Source organism: Vanacampus margaritifer, chromosome 10 (genome assembly GCF_051991255.1).
Source record: "Vanacampus margaritifer isolate UIUO_Vmar chromosome 10, RoL_Vmar_1.0, whole genome shotgun sequence".
NCBI lineage: Eukaryota > Metazoa > Chordata > Actinopteri > Syngnathiformes > Syngnathidae > Vanacampus > Vanacampus margaritifer.
The window spans coordinates 6,435,576-6,452,500 of NC_135441.1; the positions used below are offsets into that span (position 1 = coordinate 6,435,576).

At 36.8% G+C, this 16,925-nt stretch overlaps 2 protein-coding genes across 5 annotated transcripts in view; both read right to left on the reverse strand.

Annotated features, from left to right (window-relative positions):
* Nucleotides 1–1,232: 1,232 nt before the first annotated feature.
* LOC144059176 (B-cell receptor CD22-like) lies at nucleotides 1,233–11,105 on the reverse strand. 2 transcript variants are annotated; one of them, XM_077578103.1, is made up of 9 exons: nucleotides 11,016–11,105; nucleotides 10,550–10,879; nucleotides 9,014–9,235; nucleotides 7,392–7,670; nucleotides 5,234–5,485; nucleotides 4,830–4,908; nucleotides 3,482–3,509; nucleotides 1,650–1,930; nucleotides 1,233–1,524 (listed from the first exon to the last, which is right to left on the reverse strand). In XM_077578103.1, exons 1-9 carry the CDS (start codon nucleotides 11,050–11,052, stop codon nucleotides 1,464–1,466), a joined length of 1,569 nt encoding a protein of 522 aa, XP_077434229.1. In that variant the 5' UTR covers nucleotides 11,053–11,105; the 3' UTR covers nucleotides 1,233–1,463. The 2 variants fall into 2 exon arrangements, with proteins under 2 accessions (XP_077434229.1, XP_077434230.1); XM_077578104.1 differs by having other exon boundaries at nucleotides 10,550–10,765; nucleotides 11,016–11,099.
* Nucleotides 11,106–13,649: 2,544 nt separating this feature from the next.
* The window catches only part of LOC144058972 (cytoplasmic polyadenylation element-binding protein 4-like), a 34,657-nt gene continuing 31,381 nt past the window's right edge, over nucleotides 13,650–16,925 (reverse strand). For all 3 annotated transcript variants that reach the window (XM_077577696.1, XM_077577693.1, XM_077577694.1), the window contains one exon: nucleotides 13,650–16,523. In XM_077577696.1, the coding sequence (XP_077433822.1) occupies nucleotides 16,296–16,523 (228 nt within the window). In that variant the 3' untranslated portion in view covers nucleotides 13,650–16,295. The remainder of the gene's footprint in view (nucleotides 16,524–16,925) is intronic.

A 16,925-nucleotide genomic window follows, 5' to 3' on the forward strand; every position in this document is an offset into this window, starting at 1 on the left:
TGCGCTTCCTTTCTCATCTTTGACTTGAGTCCAAAGGTGCTAACTTCTACTTTTCTCTTCGACATCTTGAAGCCTTCTACCATCGGCATTAATATAAACCTTCCTTTATTTGTATCGCTACAGCCAACAGGTGGTGGCAGTACCCAATTCGGACGACGTGAAACTAAGTTGGTCACTAAAACATGGTTTCAAGAATATACTGTAATTTATGTTTCAGAAATTTGAAAGCAATGGTATTATTTATGGTTTTATGTTTTTTTGTTTGTTTCTTTTTTTTTTTTTTAATTAGAATACTATTCAGCTAAATTCAAAGAGTTTAAGGTCTGTTGTAAATGCTTTGCCTCAGAGTGCTGTAGATCAAATGTCATATGACGTTTCAAAACGTAAAGGCTCAAACACTTTCTATTACAGTTTCAAGAATTAATATATTTTGTAACAACTGTATAAATAAACATGCTATGAATAGGCTTTGTAGCTCATTTAGAACACAAAATTAGATGACATAAATTGGCTGACAGTTTTATATTTCAAATAAAATAAGACAGCTTCCATTTTAAATACTACACAAAAGTTCACTGACTTAGATGATAAATGCACCTTCTGTGGGAGTGAGTCAGAGAAAATTTCACATTTATATTATATTTGCCCTGAGTCTTCCATTTTGGAGCAATTTTTCAAAATATCTGTGTGAATTTTTTTATTATTTCTTTTACATAATAAGTCTTTGTCCTTTGTTATCAATCTTATTCTGTCACATTTTACTTACACAAAGCAATAATTTCCAAATAATTTCTCATTTTTACAAATATTTTTTGGGGCAGAATTGAATCCGTACACAGACTTTGAAATTAACAAGGAAAAAGAAAATAATTTATGCATTGCAATACTTTAATGAATTATCACTAATAGACCTTGAATGAAATTGTATTATGCCTTAAATGGTTACTGCTTTCTTTGACCCATTAGTGTGTGTGTTGCTTATTTTTCTTGTATAATGTTGACACTTATACATTTTCTTATAAAAATATATATGGTAGGTTGAATGAACACTCTAAATTGTCCACTGTGTGAATGTGAGTGTGAATGGCAGTTCATCTATTTGTGCCCTGCGATTGGCTGGCGACCAGTTCAGGGTGTACCCTGCTTACTGCCCGAAGCCAGCTGGGGTAGGCTCCAGCACGCCCGCGACCCTAGTGAGGATAAGCGGTTCGGAAAATGAATGGACAATTGCGTGTTTGTAAATGTTTATAAATCTATAAAATAATAAAATAATAATAAAAAAAAGTCTTAATAAACATTTTTGACACACACACAAAAATCATCTTGTTTCAAGCAATTCATTCAAATATAATTCGGCAAGTAGATTTTTTGCTTCATTTTTTCAGTAGGTATATGTATATTTAGTACTTGTATTTTCACCAGAGTCCTTTTAAACAAGTATCTGTATTGTGAAAAATGTACATTCAACTAGAATTAGCCACGGTGCTATAGATTACCGAGTCGGCAGTCTGTCCCATTTTGAACCTATGGATGAAAAAATATAAAAGTAAGAATGAGCACAGGAATGTAACATACCCGCTATGTTCACTACATGTCACTAGTTTGCATCAATATAGGAAGTGTTTTAGAGCCTGGGCAGTCAAACCTACCTGGATTCTTGTGATCTGTGTTGGTCATAATGGGATTTTTTTACATTAATGTTGACTGTGGAGTAGGTAACCTCATCATTATTGGAAATGGCCAAGTTATTATTTTGTGAGTGTGGGCGTGAGCGCTGGCGCCGGGTTTGTCCATGTCCATACATGTGCATCACATTTGAGTGTTGTTTCTTTGAGTATTTTCGTGGCTCAGGTTGAGGAGATGGCGGATGCATGTTGTTGGACTGATCTTCAGTGGTGGCAGAGCTGACCTCTTGGAATGGAAACAGTGCCTGATTGGTCAATAATAATGAGTGGTTAGTTGTACAAGACACAAAAACAAAACCGTATACATCTCCGTGGAATATTTTCAAATAACCGGGGGAAGTGTGCACTGTAAATATGTGATTTCCAGCTAGCAAACAAGCTCTGGCTCTTTTTTTTTTTAATGGAGCTAGCTATTTTAGGACTCTACTTTAACTTAATTGATGAATGGAAGCCTCGAGTGTCATGGTAAAGAAGAGCCTGAGGGGCTTGGAGCATGGCTTGAAATTTGAAATAAGAGACGTAGGCTACTACTATTTTTCAGGCATGTGCCTATGGAGGTGAAAAGGGCCAAGCAGGAGGTGACCTCTGCAGGGGTTACCTTTATTGTCAAGAGACATTTTATGCTAAAAAAAGAAGAAGAAAATAATCTGTCTGGAGCCACAATATTTTTGAACATTGTGACATTGTGAACAGTGTGTTAGTTTGATGTAATAAGGGCCCAAGAGTTAATTCGAGCCGCACCATAACGGAAAAATATGCACCATCCAATTCGATTTATTCTACATTTCGTCTTCTATTTGAATTTTTTGGTGTGTGTGTGTGTGTGTGTGTGTGTGTTGGGTAATATTTATATTTCTTTTATATCTTTTTTATATATTTTCAGACTTTTTGGGCAATTCGAAAGACATTTTAAGGCAATTTTGTGCCTTTCTTCTATTGTTTTTGGATATTTTATGGTTACTTTTTGAACAGTTTATTTTCTTCTTTTATATTCAATTCTCTGACATTTTTGGCAATTTCATGGACATTTTATGGGAATTTTCTTATTTTCCTCTTCCTTTTTGGATATTATGTGGTCACTTTTTGGACTTTAAACTTTCATTTACCTTTGGTCACTCTTTTTCTGACAATTTGGAAATTTTAAAAATATTCATTATTTTTATTTATTTAATCAATTCATTTAAAAAACATTTTAGCTAAAAAATAAAATAAAAAATCCACTTTAGGCCTATTTATATTTTTATTTCCACAGGGAGCCACAGAAGAGGGACTAAAGAGCCACATGCGGCTCCAGAGCCGCATGTTACAGACCCCTGGTATAGCTTTTTTTTTATACTGTCTGTAAAAGCTGGTATTGTTCTATCTTTTCCACATGCTGCTGTTCTGTATGAACAGAACTGGCATAGAGTTGGAGGTCTGCTGCGCTGTGCCTTCAGAAGTAGTACAAGAGCTTAAATGTCCCTGGAACCCCAAAGCCACAATAAAATGCATATAACCGGAATGGTGAGTCAGAGGTGTGATATTTCACATCCAATGTTCACCATTACCAGCACCAGCCCTTGGTGCCCATGTCACGCACCAACATCATAATAATCTGGATCCAGGACGCTGGCTTCTGTGTAAACAACAGGCTTATCTGCTGTGGGGGTTGTTCGCATAAAAGAGGCTGGCCAGAGAACGCATCTGCAGTAGAACTAGGGGAGTTGGGCAGGGTAAGTAAAGTCTGACCAGACCCAGACAAGTTGTAAAAAAAAAAAAAAAGGAAAAAAAGATGAAAATGAATGGAAGATACAAACCTTCTTTTCTTTCTTCCTTTGTTTCTTCCTAAGACAAAACAGAATAAAATCAATAAAATAATATGAAAAGCAGCATGTTGAATTAATTGTTTGGAAGCAAATTTTTCCTTTAACATGTGTTTCTTCATCACAACATATATATATGTACACACACAGTGGAACCTCTGAGTTAGAACGTCTCGGAACTCGTACAATTCGGATTTCAACCAAAAAATCTTAGTAAAAAATGCCTCGGAGTTTGAACTAATTTTCGGAGTTTGAACACCCACGCAAAGCAAGCTAAGCCGAACGTAGCTTGAAAACGGGTAGCCGAGTGAAGCCGAGCGAAGCCAAGCAATGCCGAGTGCTCGCGTTGCGGTAGTTAAGACGATGCACTGCTCATTTCCAGTTAGATTGTGAATACTCCCGCAGGTGTTCCATACTCGCGAGTGCATTTTGATTTTTCCACGACAATTTTCTTCGCCATGGGCCCAAAGAAACACAACAGTGCCGGTGGCAAACATACAGTGCTACAAACCACTGTGGAATTAGGAAGATTATCGCACCGTTGTAACTACTTCTGTAAATACTGGCACGAGGACCCCCCTTAGCTGTTGAACAATGTGCCTGACGTTAAACAATGCACGCAAGGACCGCTTAGTAGTCTAACAATATGCCCAATGTAAAATACACAAACTCAGCACTGAACTAAAGCTAGCATTTAACATAGCATTTATCATCCACTAATGCCATCACACCACAGCAGGTAAGGTAAGGTATTTTTTATTGTTTAAATACTGTACTGTAATGTAAATGTAAAAAAACAAACAAATAGAAATTAAAATAGGAATTTTCTCTTTTTGTTGCTTGGGAACGGACTAATTGCATTTACATTATTTCCTATGGAAAAAATGTTTCAGAAGTTGAACAATTCAGACTTTGAACACTTCGCAGTCACAAATGATGTGCAAACTCCGAGGTACCACTGTATATATATATATATATATATATATATATATATATATATATATATATATATATATATATATATATATATATATAATGTTATGTTGTCTACATTTTATGTTGCTGCCAGAGATTTGGGGCCCCACCACTTAAATGTGGAAAATGGGGGGGAATAAAATAAAATGTAAAAGTTCATGGGCTCTTGTCCGTCATGAGCCCTTAGATTTTTATCTCCTTACAGCACAACTGGTTAGGCAATAGTGGTCCACAAAGTTGCACAACACTGGAATTACATCTCCTAGCATACAGAGGAAGTGCATAAATACCCACATTTGTTAAGAGATGTCAAAAATACTCTTGTAACTGTTGAGTCACACGATCTTTCATTACATCAGTAACCTACCAGAGAAAAAGAAGAGCTATAACAAGTATACTGAAAATACCGGCTCCAAGTCCACCAAGTATCAGGACAGACAGACAACCTGTAAAGATGGGGTGGGGGGGGAGGGTTGAGGGAGAGGGGGTGGGAGGGGATAGGTTTTCATCAGTGTCACTTGTAAACAGACCTTACACGTCATTTGACCAAAGCATAGCGATTGAGAAAACAGGGGAAATGGCTTGAAAATGATGAATGTAGTTTCAAATGTGTAAAAAAAAAGAAAAAAGAAGAAGTTGGCAAATCCTTCGAAGGGAGACTGAATCCCGGCCGTAATTTACATTTCAACAGTTAAATTGTTTCAGAAATAGAGTTAGCATGATCAATGAAAGACTGGCTGATTATATACTGACAGAGGAAGCAACACAAACCCCAATTCTGTCCCTCCATTGCAACTATGACTTTTGTCGAGTTGATGACTTCAAGTTGGCTCCGGGCCTGGCAGATGTAGATTCCAGTGTGGGGCGTTTCCATGGAGGAAAGAGAAAGCACCTGTCCCGAGCCCACTTGGAGTATGGAGCTGGAGCTTGTCCACTTGTACCACACATAGTTGTGGGTGGCAGGGTTGGCTGTGCTGCTGCACATCACCTTGACACTACTGCCATCAGCAACACTTGGCACATCTGTTCAAACCAAGACATTTGATGGACAGTATGAACAAATCTGGTGTTGACATGCTCTTGTGAAACAAAAACGGTCCATGTCAACAATAATCTGCTGTATTTCAAATTGAAATAGACTATCTCTCGAAATATGAAAAATGTGTGAAATGTGTAAAAGTCTAACATAACACTTCTTTAACAATATTTTTCTGTAGACAAAAGCATTTGCACACCTCGCCTATATCAGTGAAAATGGAAGTATTTATGTACCGATATTATTTTCCAAGAGCCAGCAATTTAGTATGATATCGTACAAAACACAATGCTTCATTACGACTGCAACACTCTCATATTTTGCCATGAGTTTGCTTGAAAGAACTATGACAGGTACAAAAAGTGTATGGAATTAAAACAAGAGATTGCATTGGTCACAACATAATGCAAGTTGGTTTGCTGTTGGGAATCAGCCGTTCCCAGTAGAGCCATAAGAAACATTCCATAAGAATAACACACATTTTTATAGACAGATATTATAAACAGAAATGTCAATTCTTTTGTTTTTGTTGTATACTGAAGTCATTTGGGTTCCAGATCAAAAGATGAATTTCGGATAAAACTTCAAAATTTGAGCTTTTATTTCCCACTATTTACATATAGATGTATTAAACAACATAGGACAGAGAACCTGTTGGTTGAACCCACCCACTTTTCAACTGAGCAATTGCATCAGAATAGGCATTAACATTTAATATTTGCTGATATAACCCTTAATAACTGCAGCATGTCTGCAACCCACTGACTGACACACTGTTGTATTCTGTGTGTGTGCGTGCATGTGGCGGGGTTATAATCTCTGCCCCCCAAGTGAACCTCTTGCCACCCCAGGTGGAATTTTCTACAGGCGCTACTAAACAAAAATAGACCTGTTTGTGAGAAGATTTGGAAATTGTTTCTATGAAGGAATAAAAGAATGATGCCTCTAAAGTTCTGATTAAAGTTGTTCAACAGTTTTTACAGGAGAAGGATTAAAGAACAGTCTTTAAATAATAATAATATTTTTTTTAAACCATTTTACCGTAATTCCAAGATTTTATTCAAGGAAATAAATATCTGTTGCAGGCTTTGTAGAAAAAATATGATTAATCCTAGAAAATTATACAATTAATTGTAGTGCTTTCAGCATTCCCACATATGTTATTCGGATTTTTATTCTCCACACTTTTTTGCCATGTAATAACTCCCACATAATACTTCCAATTTACACAGTTCGAATTTCAACTTGGTTAAAAAATTCACGCCTTCCGGGCTATTTATCATCTGATTCCACATTACTTACAGTATTGGCACAATTTAACGTTAAAATTTATCCCCATTCATTTTCAATGGGACGGACATTGAACATTTTCTAAGTCCCAGTTTCCACGCCCACTTCCATACATACAACTGATCATTACCTTGGTTAAGTGCGTTGTCCAGTAACCAGGAGGTCGCAAGTTCGAATCCCGCCTGCGACTGTACATGGCAAATGTATCCATGGCAATTATGCTAAGTGATTACAAGCAAACCAACTGTCTATCATATAAGGAAATGCACACAATTTATCTTTCAATTTACTTCATTAGCATTCAGCTTTCAGCATTCCCACGCAATTTCTGCAGAAATTGCACTTAGTCTAGTTAGTTAAAAAAAAAAAGATTGCTTGACAGCACTAATCTGAACACAAGAAATCACAATTTATCTATGTGGGTAGTATTTCAATTTTTTTTGTGCGTGGATACCAGAAAATCGGGCGAGTGTATAATACATGAGTACAACGAAAAATCAGCTTTTGAAGGGTGATTTTCAGGGTGCGTATAATACTGTATACACGAGTGTGTATTATTTTTCAAAATGACGGTTTATGAAATCAATATGTAAGGATACATACACTGCACATCCAGGTTGAGCTCAGTTGATTTCACAAACGTGTTGCCCCTCAAGCTGATATTGTTGGAGGCCTCGCAGTGATACAGCCCACTGTGGCTGGGCTGAAGGAGCGAGATGGTGTGCCTCGGGCCAGGATTTATCAATTGATTGCCCCTATACAGGCTGTAGCCACTTTGTGGAACGGGTGGGTTGGCATCGCTGCTGCAGCTGAGAGTCACAGAGCTTCCGTTAATGACGTCGCCCGGTGGTGTCATTGACAACACCACGTTGCTTGGAGCATCTGATTTCAACAAAAAAAAAAGTTAACCAAGACAGAGAATTACAACTCGGGATTAACATTTTATTCATCACCCAATAAAACAATGCCTCACTCTTCTGCCCTTGGTTAGTGTAGAGGACGTAACCTAGGCAGTGAGCTAAACATTTGAAAGAGTTCAAGAAATAAAAAGACAGCTGGTGCCAGTAACTTCTCCAGTAACTATTACAACTAAAACACGTATATACAGTACTTGTTAGCCCACCCACAACAGTTAGGGAGTTAGGATTTACAGTCCCTATCTTGTAACTGAATCCAAACTCAAAGCTATTAAACGCAGAAAATTGAATTTTAAATCGCTACTGCCACCTGTGGCTGAAAAATGAAACTGCATTTCCCATTTTTTACGTACATAATGCGCACATGACATCACATCTGCAGAGAGGGGGCAGGATATTCAAACCGAATTCAGTGTGAAAATATTGACCAGAGGCCCAGAGGCTTGCAGGAGTTCCCATTATGAACAGCTAAGATGTTAATTTACTAATTAAAAATTGTTTCAGTCATGAATGATCAAATGAAAAAGCTATTGGAAAGCTAGTTTGGGGCAAATTGTTACAAAGTGCAGCTTTAAATTGCAATATTATGTTTCAACTTCACAGAGTGCTGGACTTTTGAATTTAACTGTTATCATGTCTATATAACGTTGCTTTTGAGACCTGCACTTAAAAAGGAAAAAATAAAAATTTAAATTGTAATTTTTCGGCAGCTGGGGCGGCAGAAAAATACTACGAAATAACAGAAAATTACTTTCTTTTACCCCCCGCCCCATAATTAAAGTACAATTTTTAACTGTAATTTTAAGATTGTATGTAATACAACAGTACTGTATATGTGAATAATCTTTCAAAACATGGCCAAAAAGATATTGGGTTTAAAATTGTAACAGTTTACTGTTAGGGTAGTTCATTTCACATTCAACGTCAATTCACAAAGAAATTATGGTAAAATTATGAATTTTTACTGTTAATTTCTCAGTAACTATAATTTTTTTCCATTTTTATAAGGGTTTTAAAGTTGAATTTGACATTTTATTCCATTAAATAACAGACAAATATTTGTTAAATTACGATACATTTGTGAATGTATATTAACAATCAATATATGTATTTCTAATTAAGTTTTTTGTTTTTGTTTTTACAGTTACAGTGATTTCCCGTTATTTTACATTTGCCATGTAAAATTAGAGTTCATATGTGTAAATTAAATGATATTTATAAAATACAGGGGAAAACAACTTTAAAATAAGAAGTAAAATTCAGTTATATTACAGTTTTTTTTTCACAGTCAAGTCAACAAATACTCACAGTGAACATTTAGAGCCACAGAGGCTGATTTGATCCACTGTTGTCCGAGGACAGCGCAGTAGTACCTCCCAGAATCCTTTCTGTTGGCCTGGAAGACCGGCTTTGGTACCACTTTTCCATCTCGGTACCAGACGGTCGCATGCGTGCCACAATCGCTCCTGCACGTCAGGCGGACAGATTGCCCTTCTGTCACTGTGGTTGGCTCCACAACAGTTGTCAGTTCTGCTCAAGAAATTCACGATTAAATCAGATCTTTGAATGGCATCCAAAACTTGAGCATGCCAATAAGGATTTTAAATAAAATGTGTGTGTGTGTGTGTGTGTGTGTGTGTGTGTGTGTGTTTATTTGTATTATTATTATTATCATTATTCATTTTAGGGGTATCAAAATCAGTATGTTAATTAAATAAATTAATTTCCTTAAACGGCAATAAAAAAAAATTGCGCGTAATTAATGACTGCACCTTGCTTGAAAAGCCTGTACTGGGGGAATTCCAGTCGCAATGCAGCAGATATGTCCACGTCAAAAATTAGCAGTAATAAAATTAATAATAATGCATATATTTGTGGAGACTGGGGTCAAGTTGTATTTTACAACTTTAAAAATGTTGTTCACAAGTTAATTCATGTTAAAGATTAGATAGCTCTTAATGTGAAAAGAAAAATGCACAGAGCTGACACCATTTTACAAATGCCATCTAGTGGCAGAAAAATGACAACAGCACAAATCAATATCACACTCATTTTTTACAGTACATCTTTTTAATTTTAACTAAATTTTATTAATTATTATGAAATTACTGTATTAATGACTAAAAGATGCACCCATCTTTCTATTAGTTTAACTTTTTTTTTTTTTACACTTTCATGTTAGAGTATGAAAACTTAGGAAAAAAATAATTTTACATCTAGAACAGCAAGAAAATTTGCGATTAATTGTGAGTTAACTATTGAAGTTGTGCGATTAATTACGATTCAAAATTTTAATCGACTGACACCCCTAATTTCTTTCTTTATTTTACAAAAATTACATTAGTCTGACTTTTTCTTTCTGTTATCTTTTCCCTAATCTGAGATTCGATTTATTTTTCCTAGTAGGTCTACAAAATATGCTTTAAATTCCACCTTCATGAACTTGCATCAAATTTAACAAAAATAATATAATTTTTGGGGGTTCTTTTGGAGATAATGTGAAATGTCCCTTTAAAATAAATAAATAAATACATAAATAAATAATCTCAACACCAACACAATACTCAATAAATGTACATTATACAGTAAATGTTCAACAATTAACTATAATAAAATGGACCATAAAAATGCATGTCTCAACTGCTCCATGCATGTGTAACTAGCAGCTCCTCTCTGCTCGCAGCCATATTGTTAGTGCTAGCAGTGCACGTGAGCTGCGATGCGCTTGGAAATACAGAAAGTGTTTTATATATATAAAAAAAAAAGAAGATTAGCAATAAACTCAAATTAATCAAGAAAACCTATGAATCATCCACCCCTAGTCAAAATTAAAAGCATCTATACCTTTTACTGACAACTGAAGTGCATTTTTGCTGGTCCAACTGCTCAGTGACGTCACAAAACGAAAGAGGTAATATCCTTCATCGGCATGTTTGACGTTTTTGATCTTTAGACCGCAGTCTCCCCTGTAGTTGCCCACATATTCAAAGTGGGGTGGGATGGAAGTGGATGTGAGCCGGATCCACCCGCGTGACAGCCGCAGACCTCGATACCAGCGAACTGAACGGACAAAGTGAAGTAAAGGGTAGTCGTACTGACACTTCACAAGCACCGTCGCCCCTTCCAAAGCACATTGATCCGTGTATGTCACTCCCCAGTCACCACTCAATACACCTTAAAACAAAGGAAGTCAGTATGAATAAACATTAATCATCAATACCAGGCATGCTGTCATCAGCCAGTTTCAGGTTTTACAGGGTTTTGATCATGATCAACACATTTCTGATTACACAGGTAAAATGAAACTCACCTGAAATGAGTATCAGAATAATCCAACTTTCCTTCATTGTCAACGTGAAATACAGGATTTAAATTTGCTACCCTTGGGCTTCCCCTAAACACATTGTGCTGTAAATTATTTTACAAAACAGTTAGAGGGTGAATAAGCAGAAGTTGGGAGATAAAAAGTCCCCTTCTGCTTCCTCTCTCGTGAATGTTAGTGCACAATCAACAAATTGTTAATTTAGAGAAAGAAAAAAAAACTATATATATACATATTCGAAAGAAAAAACTCGCAAATTTGTGACTTTGCCACTTTATAAAGTCGGAAATTTGCACTTTTTTCTCGCAAATTTGCCACTTTATAACTCACATTTACGAGTTTAGAAACTCACAAATTAGCGAAATTATAAAGTGGCACGATGATGGTTTTTTTCAGAATATTGTCCCCACCCCCGCAAATTAGCAAGTTTTTTCTCGCAAATTTGCCACTCTCAAATTTATGAGTTTCTTTCTCACATTTTTGAGATAATATTAATTTTCTCAGAATATTGCCCCCACCCTCTAAAAATATGTATATGTGGCCCTAATACATCATCATAGTTTCCCATCACTTGTGAGCGATCTTTTATTTATTTTAAGAACAGACCCTAGTTATGGAATGCTATTTATATAGCTTTTTTTTTTTTTAGCTATAGTGCCCAAAGCACTTTACATAGCCTCACATTCATCCATTCACACACCAGTGGTCGGCTGCTGCCATATAGGGCCCTGCCAGGTCCACTGGGAGCAAATCAGGGTTCAGTGTCTTGCTCAAGGACACTTTGACCTTGTCACCAGGTTTGAGGGTTGAACACAAAACCTCACGGATAGGAGATAACCACTTTAACCCTTACACATACACGCTAGCAGCTACACAGTAAGGCCAATGCGTACATGTCTCAGTCCTATAGGAGGATTGATCGCATTTGGAAAAGCCTGATCCCTGCAGCAATTGCTGCCCTGTCTGAAGATGAATTTCCCTACAGGCACCAATAAATCTAATCTAAATAAAAATCATTAGTAGCTATATCTTCTATCTTTTAAAGTAGCACCAAGGAGCTTTCAGTTTTCATTGATTATGGCGGCATTATATGGACAAAAGCGGTAGTATTTTGCCTGTAAGAAGACCACATTTCTCATGAGCACATCATTTTTGAGCTCACACCAGCGACTGAAACCTGGGCCAAAGTTGAACCTCGACTGTACTTTTATCCTGGTAGCCTCCCTTTTTTCCCCCCTTGCCTCCTCAGACAGATTGACTTGCCAATAAAAGTGATACAGACATCCCCTCAGGTTATGACAAGGTTATGACAAACTATAGAGTCTTTCCAATAAGAAGATATATTTGTTGAGATGAACCGGTTTGAACTCTTCGGACACGTGTCGTTGCACCCAAAAAAAAAAAAAGCCCGGTCGTGTGATAAAAAACAATTTAATTCCAATAAAGTCCCATCTTTTACATTTATGTCCAAAACACAACCGAGCCTTTCCACATAGGCTACAACGATAACAACACCGACCAAGCGTCCTAAGAGTTCTCACCGGTTCACCCCTCAACAAATATAGCGTCTTATGTGGTATATGCCACGGAGAAGGCGGGACTTCCGACTTCCTGGTTTTTACACATCAGCTTTGTTAATGTTTCCTGTTTGCGACGTGTGGGCCACGTCCCAGTTCTTGCGCTTCCGCGCCTTTGTGCCCCTTGGTTGCACGTTCCCGTCGATGAGTGCGAGTGTGTAGTGTGTCTGTCTCAGTTGTCCGAAGCGTTTCAGAGAGTTGAGACGCCAATGGGCGTGAATGCGCGGTTGGGGGGCGCAAGTGTTGGAACGTGGCCACCAGTGGCCAGAAACGACACTGATGTGTTAAACCCAGAAGTTGGAAGTCTGTGGCATCTACCCCATTGGAAAGACAATCTTTAAGTTAAAAAAAACAGTTTGTCTCCAAGGTTCACACACACCTGACGCTCATTACCTTGAGCTTTATTCAAATATTTCCTGGGGATATATGCGCCACTATGCGGTCAAACCCAGGAGTCAAAAGACGCAGAAAAGGAAAAACAAAGAATGCTGTAATGTGGCTCCAACAGGTACCATTCAACTAGCTCTAAGTCAGTTTCAGCAGAAGAGTTACAAAACTATTTTTTGAAGGTTGAAAAGGCCCTAAGTGTTGTTTTAAGCCATTTGATATTACGTGGTGGTGGTGTTTTTTTTTTTTTTTTTTTTAATGATTGAAGCTGACAAAAATGTTTAGGTTTGTCAGGAAGGACTGTTGACAGTCAATAAAGTAAGTCATGCATCATTTGTTTATTATAATAATGCATTGCATTTAGAGGCACCTTTCTTGGCACTCAAGGACACCGTACACTAACGCAATTAAATGTTCAGACTATACACCACAAACAAGGTGGCAAATCCAGGTCCAGAAAGCAAAAACCCTGCCACAGTTTGGCTTTAGTCATTGATGCTCGCTAGCAGGTAAATGAGCACCATGGAAGTTAGCTAGGGACCTAGCTAGCTAGCTAGCACCTGACGCTAAAGCCAAACTGTGGCAGGGTTTTTACTTTCTGGACCTGGATTTGCCACCTCTGCACAACAAAAAGAAGGAAAGAAGGCCAAGCGGTTGATTCTTCCTCACAGCTGTTTTATTCGTTCAACATCTCACGTTACAAATACTTTGAATGTATGCAGACAGTTACAAACAAGGTTGGCAGCAAATGAATGACATTAGATGTTTGTTTTTACTTCACTTCTACAAACCAGCTATAAAAACTGATGTCGATATTGCAGCGTAAAATAATCAGGAAGAAAATATAAAAATTAGGACTTGCGTATAAATGTGAAATTACTTAATAAAAATCCAAATTATAAATGTGAAATTACTAAATAAAAATCCAAATTATATTAGGTAAAAAAAAAAAGAAGTCAATAAATATAACCTTGCCAGCATACAATTAAAAACTATTGAACATCTGCAATCAAGTAATACTAAGAGACATATTCAATATTCTTTTTCATCTGAAAATGCAGAGCACAAAACAGCAATTAGAAAAACTAGACATCGACAAGTTAAACACATCACCCCAAAAATAGAACAAAAATCTGATCCAAATCATAATCATACATCTCAATTGAAAATATAGCAAATGTAATACATTATCAACCTTGTTTATACAATGTTTTCAATCACAGTTGCATGGTAGTAGCAAAATAAGTACGTAAGCACAAAACTAAATGTTTAAAAATAAATTCATGTATAAATTAGCTTCTTTTTTTTTCTTTTTCTTTTTAAATATATATATTTATATGTTTATGTCTCGCCGACATCCGTATGAGGGAACAAAAACGGGGGAACAATAATGTGACTGCATGATTTTATGGATTCAATGACTTGTTTCTGCAAAGAAAAATAAGTATTGCACATAATGGCTCACAGTTAACTTGCAACATTACATCACATTCAGGTTATGTCCCAAAGCATGCCACATCACATAAGGGGTCAAGTGATCAAGTTTTCTTATCAATGTCCTACCGAGTGTCCTCTACATTACAAAAGTGTTGTCATAGTGTCGATTGCATAAACATGTCTGTGTGAGGAAGGCAGACTCCGTCATGATCTCGAAAAGAAAGGAAGGAAGGAAGGAGAGCTAGTGCATTACATCGTTAGGTCCTGCATTAACAACACTAGCCATGTAGTTTCTGTAGTTCATAATTATGCATGCCAAGAAGAAGTCGAACTTACAGGCAGTCCCAGAAAGAGGATCTAAATATTTAAACCCACTCAGGTGATCGAAGGATGATTACATGTTGACCAAAGCCAAAACATTTATTTTACTCATAATCATATCAACTACAGCTAAGGGTGAAATACCAGAATATATATATATATATTTATATATATGTATGTATTTTCAAGACTATCAAAATCTTTTAGAAAGGTCTTGCCATGCCTTAGGATCCTGTAATAATGTTAATCAGGGCAGAGGAGAATCTATGTATACGATTGGCTAATGACAGCCTATTTTGACGCTCCAGAATCACACCAATACACCAGACAATGTTCAGATTTACCAGCACTTAAATATATAAAAGCTAATTGAGAAAATTATATTAATATCATTCATTTTCTTTTTTTCTTAAATTAAGTTTACCATAATTGCAGATCTCTTAGTAACAAAGGTACAAAATTATTTTTCACCAAGTGAAAAAAATGAGGTATTGCAAAAGGAGTTCTCCCATCTGTGAAAAATGTGCCTAAAATGACTATTGAAAAAAATATTTAGAAAAGTAGTGCATAATAAATGTAGATATGTCCATGACAAAATAATCAGCTATAAAACACTGTACAAAAATCAGCAGGCCATGTATAAAATAATATCTTTATCTCTGTGACAGCAATTTCTAGCTACAACCATATCCAACCACGACACGAGTGAGAGAAGCTCCAATCCAGGTAGAGCGTGCAGTGGTACACCATGAGGATAGCTCAGGGGAGAAAATGGACTGTGCATGCCCATCGTTTAGACTACATTAGCATGTTAGCTTCCAGTGCTAATATCCCTGACAATATAAAGCGAGCAAATACTACTGCCAATACCTGAGCCACGAGGGCTGGGTCTTAATGAGCTGAAACTCTACCGCTACTTCCCACATTGACGTCCGCTCTCGACGGCGCGTTTTTGGCCAATCTTTGGTTTGCCGGTTACAAAGTGTCAACTTGGAAACCGAGACCTCAAACAATTGCAAGCGGTTCAAACGCGCGGGGGGAGACTGATGTGACGTTGGCCAGTTTCCAATCAAATGAACATTCCTCCCTCTAGCCAAACCAAACTCAAACTTTGGTAAATGGTACTTTTTATCAAATTTTGCACACACACGCACACACACGCACACAAAAACTGTCTTCAATGCCGCTTCCATATTCAGTATACTAATTTAAGGTATAATGATGAACCTCAATTAAATTTCTTTACTCTTGACAACAAATGTAAGCAGCTTTGCCAGCTAACATCAAACAAAATTACAGTCAAGTAAGAAAACATCAAAATCCAAATAGAATGCATTCATATGTTCATGCACGCTTGAAGTCAAAACATAAATGGGATTTTACTCTCTTCTTAGCAGTTACTATGTTTAGAGGGCCCAATTTAAAAAAATAATATAAATTAAGTCTTTTTTTTTTTACTTAAAAGAAAAGTGCATTAATATTTTTCATATCATGGGCCACCCCATACCCCTTCCTCAAATAATCCTAGTTTCTCTTCTCCCTTGCCTTAGTTCCAACGGAAGGAGATGTGCCGCGGTCGGTCGCCACCTTCCTTCACCAGGGGCTTGTGGAACTCGCGGCCGGCTCGGGAGTGGATTGCCGCCCAGCAATATTCACAGTAGTACTGCAGACAGGTCACGTTGGCGCAGAAGAAAGGTGCAAACTTCCCCCCGCAGCGGGTGCCCTGGCACTCATCACACAGCTGGTCATCCAGCACGTATGGCTTCACTTCCACCTGCGTGGCGACACACAAGTGGGAGTGAGGGATGAAATTCAAGGACGCGTGTACTGCAGATGAAATCATGCACAGGTCAACAGAACGTCATTGAACTGAACTCGAGTTTCAATTTTAACAGGACAGTTAATATGGAGGACCAAAACAGCCAACATTTAAAATAAATACATGACTAAATAGATGAATATAAGTGAAAATAAAAATGGATATAAAAAAATCATTCAAAAATTAAATACAAAAAAAGATATATCCCTAAATAAATAAATAAAAGTAAAAGAAAATACAAAAATAAAAAATGAGATTCAAAGTAAAAATATAAAAATAAAAATTTGAAATAAATACAAAAATAAATATATACTGTAAATAGAAATGGGAATAAATGGAAATTAAAAACAACAAAAA

Bases quoted from the DNA above. Each gene is read 5' to 3' on its own strand.
- LOC144059176 (XM_077578103.1), bottom strand. From the start codon at position 11,052: ATGAAGGAAAGTTGGATTATTCTGATACTCATTTCAG. The intron at 9,236-10,549 runs GTATAGATGCTT...TTTCTTGAGCAG, and splicing joins ACTTCAGTTGTCAGTAAAAG to AACTGACAACTGTTGTGGAG. The intron at 1,931-3,481 runs GTTTGTATCTTC...TTGACCAATCAG, and splicing joins AAAGGAAGAAAGAAAAGAAG to GCACTGTTTCCATTCCAAGA.